This window comes from Heloderma suspectum, chromosome 12, assembly GCF_057233095.1.
Source record: "Heloderma suspectum isolate Gila_16-S chromosome 12, 16-S_ref, whole genome shotgun sequence".
In the NCBI taxonomy this organism is placed as follows: Eukaryota; Metazoa; Chordata; class Lepidosauria; order Squamata; family Helodermatidae; genus Heloderma; species Heloderma suspectum.
Genome location: NC_139469.1, coordinates 16473896 through 16488057, shown reverse-complemented (window position 1 = coordinate 16488057; position 14162 = coordinate 16473896). Strand labels below are relative to the sequence as shown.

Genomic DNA, 14162 nt, shown 5'->3' with positions numbered 1-14162 from the left:
GATATGAAGAGGGGTCGCAAATATTCAAATTGGGCTCTGCCAGGTGATGCGATGATTTTAGCGCGCCTAGGACCACTGGGTAGGAGAAGGTAGTAGACAATTGTTCATCTTCTACTTTTGGAAAGATAAAATCCAGCTCTTAACTCAAAACCGTCTCCAGGGCAACCCAGGCAGGTGAATAGTGTGTGTTTTAATGATGTATTATTTTAAAGTTGTGTTTATACTAGCGTAGCTATATTGTGATCTGCTTCGTGAAGGTTTTTTGCCTTGAAAGCAAAATATAAATATCTTAGGGTGCAATCCTATGCATGTTTAGACAGAAAAAAGTCCTACTATTCCCAGCATGCCCCAGCCAGCATGGCTGTCTAGAGGATGCTGAAAGTTGTAGGACTTCTTCCTGTCTAAATATGCGTAGGATTGTGCCCTTAATTAATTAAAGCCTTCTCCTTGTTTCAAAGATACCGCATTGGGCCGTTTGAAGTGGAAAGTGCATTGATAGAACATCCGGCAGTTGTAGAATCAGCTGTCGTTAGCAGCCCAGATTCCACCCGAGGAGAGGTAAGAGCTGAATCGTATTACAGAACCGAATGTATTTCAAACGAGGGACTGCAGTCCAAGAGTTGGCTGGATGTTTTGAATGGGTGAAGATCAGAACATATTAAGCTGCCTTTACTGAGTCAGACCATCCAGCTCAGTCTTGTCTATTATAGTGACTGGCAGCAGCTCTCCAGAGACTCAGGCAGGGGTCTTCACCAGCCCTACGTGGAAATGTTAAGAGATTTAATCACACATGTGTTCTGCCACTGAGCTATGGCCAATCCTCAGTCCACAGCTATTTTTCCAAATCATATGATCCCTCTTAGCCAAAGTTTTCCTCCAGCCTAACCGATGCTCCCCTCCCCTCAGACCAGCTGCAACAGTTACCAGCTTTCTATAACTCATGCTGCAATCTTCTGCACATTTAACCACATGTGTGTGTGTGTGTGCACGAGTGCATGCTAGGGATGTCTGTTGCTTCGAAATTCAGCCTTTTGGGCTTGGTGGACTCCCGCTGCCCACCTGACTCAGTTCACATCTACGGGCTGAGCTGTGGGCTTTTCCCGAAATCTGGGAAAATTACACAAATTGCAGCCGAAATCTGCACAAATGTGTTTGGGGAAATTTTAAAAAAGTGGAAAATCCGTTAGCTGGCCTGATGCATTGTGGGCCGAGTCGGGCCAGCTAGCGGAAGGCGAGTCGAACTCCGAGGTACCGAGCTGATGAAAGCTCATCAAGCTCCACCCTGCAACCGGATTCCTCTGACATCACTAGCATGCGCACATGTACCCACGTGCGACATATGATCTAGTTTTAATCTTTTGTTCTCGGCCACTGGAATGTTTGTGAACTTTCCATACTACAGCATTAGTTCACTGAACAAACTGGGAGAAGGATTTGCAGACAAGAAATCTGATGTCCCGTTCAGGATTCTCTTGATTTCTGCAGACCATCTGGAGTGCCAGTAGAAAGAAACCCTATTGTTTACACGTTGTTCTTTTTATCATTCCAAAGCCTATGCAGTCAACAAGGAATGCATGTTCTAGTACACAGCGGTCCATGCTGATTTCAGCTTTTTACACTGGGATGTCCAAGTGGCAATCCCCAAGCCACTTAAACTGGCATGTTTAGGCTTAAACTGGCTTAGTCCCTGTGAAAGGCTTAAGCACAATAAATTGGCTTAAGAGATTTGTAGCTGTCTCCTCAGCTCATGCTACATATCGAAAATGAGATGCAGCCAATCCAGGCTGCTCTATTCGTTGTTCTTGAACCACTGGAATCCCTCCATTTTATAAGCTGCCCAAAGCGTTTTGTGAGACCCATGATCTTTTTCACATTTATTCCATTTGAAGGTTGTGAAAGCCTTTGTGGTGTTGGCACCTGACTATGTTTCCCATGATACAGAAGCACTGATTAAAGAGCTACAGGACCATGTCAAAAAGGTCACTGCCCCGTACAAGTATCCTAGAAAGGTAAGTTGTGATCTGACCACGGGACACCCCTCCTAAAATACCTAACCTGGCTTTCTGTCCCCTCCCAGATCCTACACAAGCATGTTGTCCTTACTTTCAAAATCCTTTGTGGCCTTAACTCTGCTCTTATATCCTCGACACACCCCTTTCTATGACCTTCACTCATCCAGCTCCAGTGCCCTCAGCTGTCCAAAGGGCTCCTGCTCTCTGAAAGGACTCCACCCTTTCTCCCTTGCCCCCTTTTGCCTGAAACTGCCCCTATGATGCTGCCTTCCTGGCTTCCTTCAAGTCCCATGAAATCCACCTTTTCTGCGATGCTTTTGAAACAACCCTAGTTCCCAATGCCCAAACAGGGATAGGCAACCTGGTGCCCTCCAGATGTTTTGGACTTGTTGTTGTTGTTGTTCAGTCGTTCAGTCGTGTCCGACTCTTCGTGACCCCATGGACCATAGCACGCCAGGCCTTCCTGTCCTCCGCTCTCTCCCGGAGCGTGCTCAAGTTCATATTCATTGCATCCGTGATGCTATCTAGCCATCTCATCCTCTGCCGTCCCCTTCTCCTTTTGCCTTCAGTCTTTCCCAGCATCAGGGTCTTTTCCAGGGAGTTTTCTCTTCGCATTAGGTGGCCAAAATATTGGAGCTTCAGCTTCATTATCTGTCCTTCCAATGAGCACTCAGGGTTGATTTCCTTTAGGATGGACTGATTTGACCTCCTTGCAGTCCAGGGGACTCGTAAGAGTCTTCTCCAGCACCACAGTTCGAAAGCATCAATTCTTCGGCGCTCAGCCTTCCTTATAGTCCAGCTCTCACAGCCATACATTACTACTGGGAAAACCATAGCTTTGATTAGACGGACCTTTGTCGGCAAGGTGATGTCTCTGCTTCTTACTATGCTGTCTAGGTTGGCCATAGCTTTCCTCCCAAGGAGCAAGCGTCTTTTAATTTCATGGCTACAGTCACCGTCTGCGGTGATCTTGGAGCCCAAGAAAGTAAAATCTGTCACTGCTTCCATTTCTTCCCCTTCTATATGCCAGGAAGTGATGGGGCCAGATGCCATGATCTTAGTTTTTTTAATGTTGAGTTTCAAACCAGCTTTTGCACTCTCCTCTTTCACCCTCAACAAGAGGCTCTTTAGATCCTCTTCGCTTTCTGCCATTAGGGTGGTATTGTCTGCATATCGGAGGTTGTTAATTCTCCCAGCAATCTTAATTCCGACCTCTGATTCATCCAACCCGGCATTTCTCATGATGTACTCTGCATATAAGTTAAATAAGCAGGGTGACAATATGCAGCCTTGTCGTACTCCTTTCCCAATTTTGAACCAATCGGTTGTTCCATGTCTGGTTCTGACTGTTGCTTCTTGACCCTCGTACAGGTTTCTCAGGAGACAGGTAAGGTGGTCTGGTACTCCCATCACTTTAAGAATTTGCCACAGTTTGTTGTGATCCACACAATCAAAGGCTTTAGCGTAGTCAATGAAGCAGAAATAGACGTTTTTCTGGAATTCTCTTGCTTTCTCCATGATCCAGCGAATGTTGGCGATTTGATCTCTAGTTCCTCTGCCTCTTCTAAATCCAGCTTGTACTTCCGGTAGTTCTCGGTTCACATACTGCTGAAGCCTAGCTTGTAGGATTTTGAGCATCACCTTGCTGGCATGTGAAATGAGCGCAATTGTGCGGTAGTTTGAACACTCTTTGGCATTGCCCTTCTTTGGAATTGGAATGTAAACTGACCTTTTCCAGTCTTGTGGCCACTGTTGAGTGTTCCAGATTTGTTGGCATATTGAATGCAGCACTTTAACAGCATCATCTTTTAGGATTTTAAATAGCTCGGCTGGAATACTGTCATCTCCGCTAGCTTTGTTGTCACTAATGCTTCCTAAGGCCCACTTGACTTCACTCTCGAGGATGTCCGGCTCAAGTTCAGTGACCGCACTATCATGGCTATCAGGGACATTCAGATCTTTCCTGTATAGTTCTTCTGTGTATTCTTGCCACCTCTTCTTAATCTCATCTGCTTCTGTGAGGTCCCTGCCTTCTTTGTCCTTTATCATGCCCGTCTTTGCACAAAACGTTCCCTTGAGATCTCCAATTTTCTTGAAGAGATCTCTAGTCTTTCCCATTCTGTTGTTTTCCTCGATTTCTTTGCATTGTTCATTTAAGAAGGCCTTCTTGTCTCTCCTTGCTATTCTCTGGAACTCTGCATTCAGTTGGATATATCTTCCCCTTTCTCCCTTGCTTTTCGCTTCCCTTCTTTCCTCAGCTACTTGTAAAGCCTCATCAGACAGCCACTTGGCTTTCTTGCATTTCTTTTTCTTTGGGATGGATTTCGTTGCTGCCTCCTGAACAATGTTACGGACCTCCGTCCATAGTTCCTCAGGCACTCTGTCTATCAGGTCTAATCCCTCTCTGCATATAAGTTAAATAAGCAGGGTGACAATATGCAGCCTTGTCGTACTCCTTTCCCAATTTTGAACCACTTGGTTGTTCCATGTCTGGTTGTTACTGTTGCTTCTTGACCCTCGTACAGGTTTCTCAGGAGACAGGTAAGGTGGTCTGGTACTCCCATCACTTTAAGAATTTGCCACATTTTGTTGTGATCCACACAATCAAAGGCTTTAGCGTAGTCAATGAAGCAGAAATAGACGTTTTTCTGGAATTCTCTTGCTTTCTCCATGATCCAGCGAACATTGGCGATTTGATCTCTAGTTCCTCTGCCTCTTCGAAACCCAGCTTGTACTTCCGGTAGTTCTCGGTTCACATACTGCTGAAGCCTAGCTTGTAGGATTTTGAGCATAACCTTGCTGGCATGTGAAATGAGCATGTGAAATGTTTTGGACTACAGCTCCTATAATCCCTGACCATTGGTCATGCTGGTTGGAGCTTATGGGAGTTGTAGTCCAAAAGATAACTAAACTGAAGTAGATATAACTGAAATAATCACACATTCTTCCCCTATTTACTCCCTCCTCCCCTCCCTTTCCTGCATTGTCTCCCTCATGCCTCTCCTTCAACTGTAACCCCCTTGGGACAGGGACCTGTAAAATCTGTTCTTCATAAAGCACCATGTATATTGATGGTACTAGGTAAGTTAGGGGTCCCCAACCTTTTTGAATTGGTGGGCACTGTTGGAATTTTGAGAGAGTGTCATTGGGGTGGGCTTGCACATTCATAAAATGGCTGCCACAGGCAGTCACAAAGCACTCATTTCCCAGAAGGAAAAAGAAAAGTAACTTGCCCAAGGATCTAAGTTCAAAGCAGAGGTGGGGTCTGAATTCCAAAACACAAAACCACTCTGTGAATGTTTGAGATCTACAGAGGCAAAGGGAGAAAAGATCAGGCTTAGAGGCCTGGGATTTTTTGCTGGGAGGGGTTATCCCTTAGAGGAATAGTTTCATTTCCCCAGTTATGTTTCATTTTCATTTCCTCAGTTAAGTTTCATTTCTTCAGGTTTGAAATAGTACTTTCAGTTTTGGGGGAGGAGGGTATAAAAAGAGAGGATCTGAAAGACCAAAGCAGTAAGAGCAGAGTCAGGGAGACCAGAGCCTGAAGAAGGAGCAGGAAGAAGCAGCCTGGAGAAATCTAAGAGCACCTAGGGTAAAGGAACTTGCATTTTGTAACTTTTATTTTCTCTTAATGCCTTTTGTATCACTCAGCTCTATTGTGTAAATACTTTTAGTTGTGATTAGCTTGCTTTAATTACCAGTAAACTGTTGTGGTTAAACCCTGTGTCTAGAGTGTCATGCTAAAAGGTAAAAGGTGGGACTCTTAAGGAGGCAAGAGATTCTTAAGGAGTTGCTCAGGGAGGCAAGAGATTCTTAAGGAGTTGCTCTTAAGGAGGCAAGAGATTCTTAAGGAGTTGCTCAGGGGATCCAGGTCCTAAGGGGAACCCTGACACACTCATCTGAATCCAAATAAAGATGGTGTTGGAGGGCAGCACTTCATTTTGCAGCATGCCAGCCTCCCAGTTTTTTTTTATTGTGTTCTTTGAAATTAAAAAAATATAAAATAAAAATCAGGGGCATGAGCAGCATGCTGGAGACCCGATATAAATAATCTGTAAATCAATTACAACTATACCACAGTAGTTCCCTGTACAAAAGTGTGTGTGTGTGTGTGTGTGTGTGTATGCTGAGACTCCTTAGGGAATTGTCAGGTGTTCAGAAATCTCTAGGATAGGCATTGATAAAGCTCATATAATTTAAGAGTGAAGCACAATGAGAAAAGCTCACAAAACATGACACAGCACAGAAATCTATGTGGTTGGGTTTCAGTGGAGACAGTAGCTCAATTTAGATATAACACCAATTCAAATGAAGATTAACAATGGTTTGGTGCAATGACCGAGTCAACAAGTCCCAGGTTGCCATTGTCCAGCAAACCAGATTGGAAAAGCTTGGTTTGAAGTGGATTTGCATTCCATGGTTTGTGCCATGCATGGTTTGGTTTGATGTCAGAGCTGATTTACACTCCTTAGCTCCATTTTTGGAGGCATCTCTGTTTCTGGAGCAGCAAGTGCATGGAAAATGAAAGGAGACACAGCATGAAACCACCATTTGCCTGTAGGCTTGGAAGTCAAAACATGTCCTTTTTTTCTAAACTATAATTGGTGCAAACCATGGTTTAGTCTGACATTTGAACTGTGTACAAAGTCGGGATGTCACGATGAATGAGCAGGGCCCTGCTGGAAGCCTGCCATGAACAGACCCAGTCTAAAGGCAGCTTCAAATGCTTTGTTTTAACTTCTTTCCTCCCTGCACCACTGGACTGATCTGTTCTGCTGCCGACGCCTCTTTTGCTAGCTGTAATTTCTGTTCTTGTCCAACAGGTGGAGTTCGTGCCACATCTGCCAAAGACCATCAGTGGGAAAATCAGAAGAAATGAATTACGCAAGAAGGAGTGGGGGAAAGCTTAGAATTATCTGTTTACTTCCAGAATGCTTGTTCTAAGAAAAGCTTTATATTGTTTCCTTGTGTTGCAATATATTGTTGTGTTAGAGTCCATATTTACATGCTGAACGCTGCAAACCTCACAGATCCAGGCCCTTAGAGGGGGCCTGTGTATACAAGCAGTGCAGGGTCAGACCTTTGGTAAGTACTGGTGGTTGAGCATCTCCCCCACCCCCTTTATATAAAATCCTAAAGCATCTTGCCAGGTTAAGCAAAGTGTAGCTAGAATTCCAGATGTTGAACTGCATACAGAAAAGAACACTGTGTACCCTGGAGAAAACCCCCAAACAGATTTACTTTCAGAGCCCAGAAGTTAACAGCACCAAGTCCAAGCTAGACATGATTTCAAGCACACAAACCAACACCTTTTTCTACCCAGTCAAGATGATGACTGAAGGACAAAATCTATTCGGCATAGCAAACATTTCCAGGCCAGCCCATTAATCTAATGGTTTCCAGCGCAGTGATGATGCCTGCATATAAGTCTGGGCTACTGAAGAGTAAGAACCACACCTTGCTACAATTGATATAGTATTGTTCTCCCAATCCCCCACCCCCAGTCCTATGAAGCAGATGAAGCCATTTTAAGCACACACAATCTGGTTTAAATAGTTTGTGGGTTATACTGCCCTGCCCATCTCCCTGGATTATAAACTATATATTACAAAAATACCATGGCTGTGTTATTTACAGATATATGTGCCAGTAGCCCCTTCAATATTCTAAGTAGGTTACTGGGGGCAGCCCTCTTTGAGCCCTTGAGCCCAAATGTGAGATGGGAAGCCCTGCCCGCCGAAAACAGACACACACATAACCTGGCTGCAATTCAGTTTTGGTGAACAGTCCCCTGCTGTTATTTTTGCATCACAGTGCATGCGTGTTGATTGCAAGGGATCCAGCCACAACCAAATTCATGAAGCATTACCACAAAAGCTTCTCCCAGCAACAGGCTACACTGATTGATGCTAGAACCACAGAAATAGGAGGGGATGTTTTTAATGACCTGAACATAATCCACAGAGCCCATTTATTTTGATGGGAAAACTTAGTACACACTTTAGGTCTCGCTGATTTCAGTGGGACCCTTAAGTGCTTAAATCACACCCTTAATAAATTTAATTTCTGGAACAAATCAATAATGGAGGGAGATGAGAGGGGAAGCGGGACCATCACACCAGCCCTGCTGAAAGATGTACTTTTCCCCTCTTCCCCATTCCTTTTTCCTTGTGTTACATGTCTTTTTAGATTGTAAGCCTATGGGCAGGAACTTCTGTAGTTAAAGAACTACAGAAGTTATTTTGTGTGAGAGGAATGCAGTCAAAAGCCAAAGCATCAACAGCAAACTCATGTTATTTCATTTATTAAACTTGATTGAGATTATATAAAATGGTTAACCACAGAGTCCCAGTTTAAAAGTTGTAATCAACAAGCGTACATCACTCCCTTACAGTTATCTCTTGGACACTGAACGCACCATCCTCGCAGAATTTCAGAACTTGGGCAACTGCGTTCAAGCCAACATTGAGCCAGTTTTTCTATGCATTGCAGGAGGAAACCACTAATCTCTGCTGCTGTGCACACTCTGTTCCTTTGAACGGGCTTATGCTGAGCGTCTCACATCCATTGTAGAACTTCTACCTCTTGTTTCCTACCTAATGCAGATTTACAAGTTGGTCTTCTCTTTCAACAGTAGATTGATGTAAAGTCCTGAACTTTCCACAGCATGCTTCAGCCTCACGTGCTGCAGTGATGCACACAATGGAACAAGTTGATAGAAATGGATTGTCACAACAGACAAGCTGTCTGTTTTACTTTGGAGGAGCTTAAGTTGTTTTACTGAAAACAGCTGCCACCAAAGTTCATTCTTTTAAGAATAACATATCATGCTTTTCTTTCATTACACTAACAAAGAATCAAGACTTTATTAACTGATTTATTACATGTTGATACCGCCCAAATGCTGTAGCTCTCCAGGCAGTTCACAAAATATTTTTAAAAAACCATGATAAGTTTTACATACATCTTTAAAAAGAATCAGGTCAGAAGCTTGAATAACTGGCTTTTTATGGAGTGTGCATATATTTGCAGTTATTTAGTAAATGGCAACATCATTCATAGTCATAAAAAAGATGATACTTGTAAACCTAAAATATAGAAAAGGGTAAGAACACACTTCCAGAAGATAAAACCAGCTGCACTTCTTCAGATTAGCCTCAACAACACTATCACACCCTTTTCCAGGGTCATGGATATCTCTCCCCAACCCCTGCCAACCCGCAACTTTTGTCTCCCAATGGCTCCTTCACAGAAGCCAGCTATTTGCATCACAGTCTGCAGAAATAGTACATGATGGGGAAACAAAGCTAACAACCTCTCTAACTTGTGAAGGTGTGAACTGATTGTTTCTGCAACGAACAAGGAGGAGTTGGGCTAGGTTCGCATAGAGGGCCGGAGGCCCAGGCATTTCCTTTGAGAACTTCCTGATGAACTCCAGCTTGTTCCAGGAGTTGGTAGCCCTACAGTATTCAAGCTGGGGGGAGGGAGTTTCTCCTTCAGAACTGTACGCTCCCATTTGAAATAATCACAGCCCTTTCTATTCCCTTCCAGCTTTCCGACTGGGCAGCTATAGAATGCTTTGCCATGATTTGGCCCACCATTTGAAACATTTAGCCTTCTAGCCCTTCGACCACACTTGCACAAAGGAGGGGTCACTCTCCCGGTTTCTGTAGCCCTTAAAGATTGGTTTAAGTTGACAGAGGAGTTTAAGATGCCAGAAGGTATGCACTGCAAACCTGACTTGAGTGGCAGGGAGCACCTAGATAATGTGCCTTTATCTTCATATACTATAAAGGCTGGTTTTTTGGCCGGAGGAACAGATTTTGGACTGGAAGGCTTCCTCTTGTGTGTTTCAGATGAACATGTGAAATGATTTCTCTTTGACATGTTGGTGGAATATGTATTTGCCTTTGCAGCAGGGAGCTTAAACACAGAAGTATTTGAAGACTTACTTGGGGCTTTGCCTGTGCCGTAAATAGTAGTACTGGGGCTTTTGTATATAACAGCCTTGGAGAATTCCACATTCGGAGTAGCTTCTGCAACATTTCTAGATCCTAAATTCATCACATTCAATTCGTTCATATCTATCCTCTCTGCAACCATTAATGAACCCTTATCACTCGGGTCATCCTTCAACTGCAAAGTTGCTGAATTTCGATCGTCTTCAGATTCTGGTATCAATGCTACATCCTCCCAATCAGCCAACATTGCTAAACAATCGGCAGTGGTACTTATGTCTATGTCAGAAATATTGACAGAGGAAAGAGTAGTAGAGACTAAAACCAGCCCTGGATTCTGGGCTGAAGAATTTGAAATCAGATGCCCATTATCTAGCCTACTCTGAATGCCGAAAGGGTTACAGTAGGAGGGCTGAAAGCAACCAAGAGGAGAACTGAGTCTTCCAGTGTGAGGGGTCAAGCAGCTTTGGATTCTGCTATATATATCAGTCATTTTGCAGTTTCCTGACAGAATATGGGTGTTCCCATGTAAATGTATAGGTGTGAACTTCTGCTGTTGATTTTCCTCATTGTGTTTCATTTCTTTGGCAACATCGCCATTTCTGCTTTCATCCAAACACAATGTTTTTGCACCATCCTCACTTCCCAAAGGACTGCCGTCGGTAGGTTTCGCACTGAAAAAACTGGCAACAGAATTCCTTGCAGGAGGTGCCTAAAGATTCCATAAACAAATGAAGAGATTGTAGGAACTACAAAAACAGATGACAACAGGAAGTGAGGGGAAAAAATCTGCCTCAGAATCCTTCAGGAGAAAATCCAAGTTTAAAGTTGTTTCAGCAAACTCTTACTTGGTCTGTGTACTTCAGTCACATGTGCCAAGAAGAAAAACCACTAACCTTATCCAAAGATTTAGTGATTTTCATCACACACCCATCACAGATCATCCTCCAGGCAAGGCAAGCAGTATTCCGGGAATCGTCCAGCCCTTACGAAGTGGGAAAGAGTAAAACACATCCTAGTAAACTAAAGCAAGGGGTAAATGGATTATGAGAGGATTTGAAATTGCTTATCTAGGCTGCCGGTGTGCAATGTAGGGACAGACTAGCAAGTATGGACAGAAGTTTCCAAAACTCTTCAGTCTTCCACTTCTTCTATAGTCCTCATAAAGAACAGGGAAAGTCTCTACCACTGACCACATGCTTCACATGCCAAAGATCTTCAGTTCAGTCCTTGGCATCTCAGGCAGCAACTCCTGCTGCCTGAGGACTTGGAGAGCCACCACCACTCAGGATAGATGATGCCAGCCTGGATGGACCATCTTGGCATTTTCATACATTCAACAGCAAATTAAGAGCACAGTCTTAAACCCACGTGCATGCTTGTGGGCCATTTATTGCACAAAGACAGCCTTAAGTTGAAATCCTAAACGACACTAATCACGTTCATTTGGAACTAAATTCAGCTGAAAGCAAATAGTGGGATTGAGACAGCAGTACTGATATACAAGTGGATGAGGTCTACAGATCCAGCACAACAGACTAGCCAAACTCCAGCAGCAATAACAGGACCTAGTTTTTAAGAAACCCCTGAGCTCAGCTCTTGACATCCTACCCTCAGTCATCTATGGCCACAGCAAACTGAAGGGTCAGCAACATCCAGAAGTACAGTTTTGGTTTTGCCCTAGGAACTGCCCTCCTATAGTCCCAGAACAGCAGAAGCTCCATCCAGAAAGTGGAGAGGCAGATGACACTGCAGTGTAGTAGACCACGGGTGGAAAATGCCAGATTCCACCAGAAGATTTGGAGAAGCTCCCAGGTGTGGATGACCTAGCCAGGGCTTCTGTAGTGCTGATCTGAAACCGCCTAGAGATATTCAGTCTCCTAGCAGACCAGAACTAGAGGGATGGGGAAGAATCAGGACTACCACTAGACTCTTTAGGTCCTCAACCCCATCCCAGGGATTGGCAGGGCATCGTTATTGACAAAAGGTGGGCACGCATACCAAACAGCCTCCATGCACTCTTGCGTTAAGCCTTAGGGGCGAGGTAAGGGACAAGGACCTACTTTCAAATAACTGTGTTTAGGAACAGGATGCAAGTTAACTGTTCGTACTCACACAGCCCCTTTTCGCTATTTCACAAAAGAATCGGCAGGGCTGCAACTATGCAGAAAGCACCGTAGAATAAGAAGACGTGCCCACACCTGTGCAGATACACATCTTAGAACCAATGCAAAGTGTTGGACTAGGACTGGGCAGACCCAGGATACGCTCCCCACTTGGTCCTCAAGCACAGTGGTGACCTTGGATTGGTCACTCTCTCTCAGCCTGCCTCACAGAGCACCATCCTGACCTCCTTGGAGAAATGGTGGGATAAGAATGTAATAAATCTCTTCTTTTTGAGAGAGAGGGGGGGGGAAGAGAGAGAGAGAGCGAGCAGCCATACATTCTGTTTCCTGAGCTGTCCCATTCCCTCCCTCCCAGATGCATTTTTTAAAATTTTACAATATGGCACTACTGGAAAAGAATTAGGGTTATATTCCATGGAACTTGACTCATTTTATGTTGAGCTTGGAAAAATCCAAACTGCCTAATTGCCTGGTCACCTAAGCACTTGCTACTGCTATTGGTGTCTAGGAATTTGAAGTGTTTTTCAGAATTCTCTTTCAGGTCTTCATCTAAGAAATAAAGGGGGGTGGGGGTGGCAGGAATCACTCACCAGAATGCTCCCGTCCTGCAAATGTGATCCCCACGTCCTGCAAAGCACCATTTAACCCTTGTGGCTTCCTAGAGTAAAAGAGCTAAGAGAAAACAAACAAACACATGGTGTTAGTTGCTCTGCTTCATTGAATGTAAATTGATGGGGGCTCTTTGTAGACAGAGCATAGAATTTCATTCTTTGTATGCATGTCTCTTTAGCAAGACAACAAACTACTGAAGACACAGCAATGCTCTGAGTGCTTCAGCTACCACCCCTGAATATTTATTAAACAGAAAATAAGTCAGCATATTGAGTAGTATTTATCATTCGCTTTGCATATTGCATACATGACATAGAACATGCACCACAAAGACCCCTGCTCCCACCAACCGGGCCACCTACCACCAACTGTCCTATGGGAAAGAACAAGGGAGGCAGGCAAAGAAGAGACTGGATTGCCCTCCCTGACACAGGGCCAACCGGTACCAACTGCACTGTGGGAAACATCCTGATAACTTAATATGTTTTGATATGGTTTCATTGTGATTTTATTTGTGTATTTTGATTTGTTAAGCCACCAGCCCCTTATTCAATTTTGTCAGCTGCTTTGGAAGAATTTGTTTCCATAAAAAGTGGGATATAAGTAATTGTAATAAGTAATAATTATTTTATTTATTTATATCCTGCCTTTTTTCCTCTTGCAAGAAACGCAAGGTGGCTTACATGGTCCGCCTCCTCTCCATTTTATCCTCAGAAGAACAAGCCTGTGAGGTAGGTTAGGTTGAGAGTCAGTGACTGGCCCAAAGTCACCCAGTAGGCTTCATGGTCAAGTGGAGGCTAGAATCCGGATCTCCCAAGTCCCAGCCCAACACTCTAACCGCTACATCACCCTGGCTAATAATAAATTAAGAAGGCCCAGGGATGGGCCACTTCTAGGAAGGCTATGCAAACCATAATCCCTATATGTGATCAATGAAGGAAAACACTAAAAGAGCAGGAGAAAAAGAAGGCAAAAAGTCAAACAGATGGAAACATTATAAGCAATAAGTAGTATAAGCAATGCAGAAATACACCAAACCCTTTCCCCATAAATTTCATCTATCTAATTAGATCTATCGATTGTTTAGCAATTCAGAGAGGCTTCCCATTGCCTCATGAATGTGTTTGTATTGCAGCGAACAAATTAAGTAATGCTCCACTTGCAAAACATGCCATTTAAATATCCTTTACACAACAGTTACAGATGTACAAATGTTTCAGTTTGCTGATACTCTCACCTTGTAAGTTGCACGGAGATCAATCCAGGAGTTTAAAATATCTGGTTTCCGTAGCTGTTTTCTTTTACATTCGTACTGCAAACAAACCCCCAGGTCCCAGTCTGTACAATAAACAAACAGTCATGTGTTATACCTATTATTCATGTGTTATACCTATTATTGTCAAAACTAGTTTAATATCATTTGTATAGAGTTTTTTTTCCATGTGAAATCTTCA

The 14162-nt window shown here is 43.6% G+C and overlaps 2 protein-coding genes across 7 annotated transcripts in view; one reads left to right on the top strand and one right to left on the bottom strand.

The window, feature by feature from the left end:
• LOC146336607 (acyl-coenzyme A synthetase ACSM3, mitochondrial-like) overlaps positions 1-8367 on the top strand; it is a 32167-nt gene extending 23800 nt beyond the window's left edge. For both annotated transcript variants that reach the window (XM_084818557.1, XM_084818556.1), the window contains 3 exons: positions 459-558; positions 1890-2009; positions 6836-8367. In XM_084818557.1, coding sequence (XP_084674683.1) covers positions 459-558; positions 1890-2009; positions 6836-6922 — 307 coding nt within the window. In that variant the 3' untranslated portion in view covers positions 6923-8367. The remainder of the gene's footprint in view (positions 1-458; positions 559-1889; positions 2010-6835) is intronic.
• ERI2 (ERI1 exoribonuclease family member 2) overlaps positions 1-14162 on the bottom strand; it is a 45434-nt gene that overhangs the window by 23649 nt on the left and 7623 nt on the right. Inside the window, exons 6-10 of one of the 5 annotated variants that reach the window (XM_084818552.1) lie at positions 13946-14046; positions 12687-12768; positions 10867-10955; positions 8609-8697; positions 5607-6853 (exon numbers count right to left, since the gene is read on the bottom strand). In XM_084818552.1, the coding sequence (XP_084674678.1) occupies positions 8620-8697; positions 10867-10955; positions 12687-12768; positions 13946-14046 (350 nt within the window). In that variant the 3' untranslated portion in view covers positions 5607-6853; positions 8609-8619. Of the gene's footprint in view, positions 1-5606; positions 6854-8289; positions 10683-10866; positions 10956-12686; positions 12769-13945; positions 14047-14162 lie in introns of those variants that run through there. The other 4 variants (XM_084818554.1, XM_084818551.1, XM_084818550.1 and 1 more) reach the window with 4 other exon arrangements.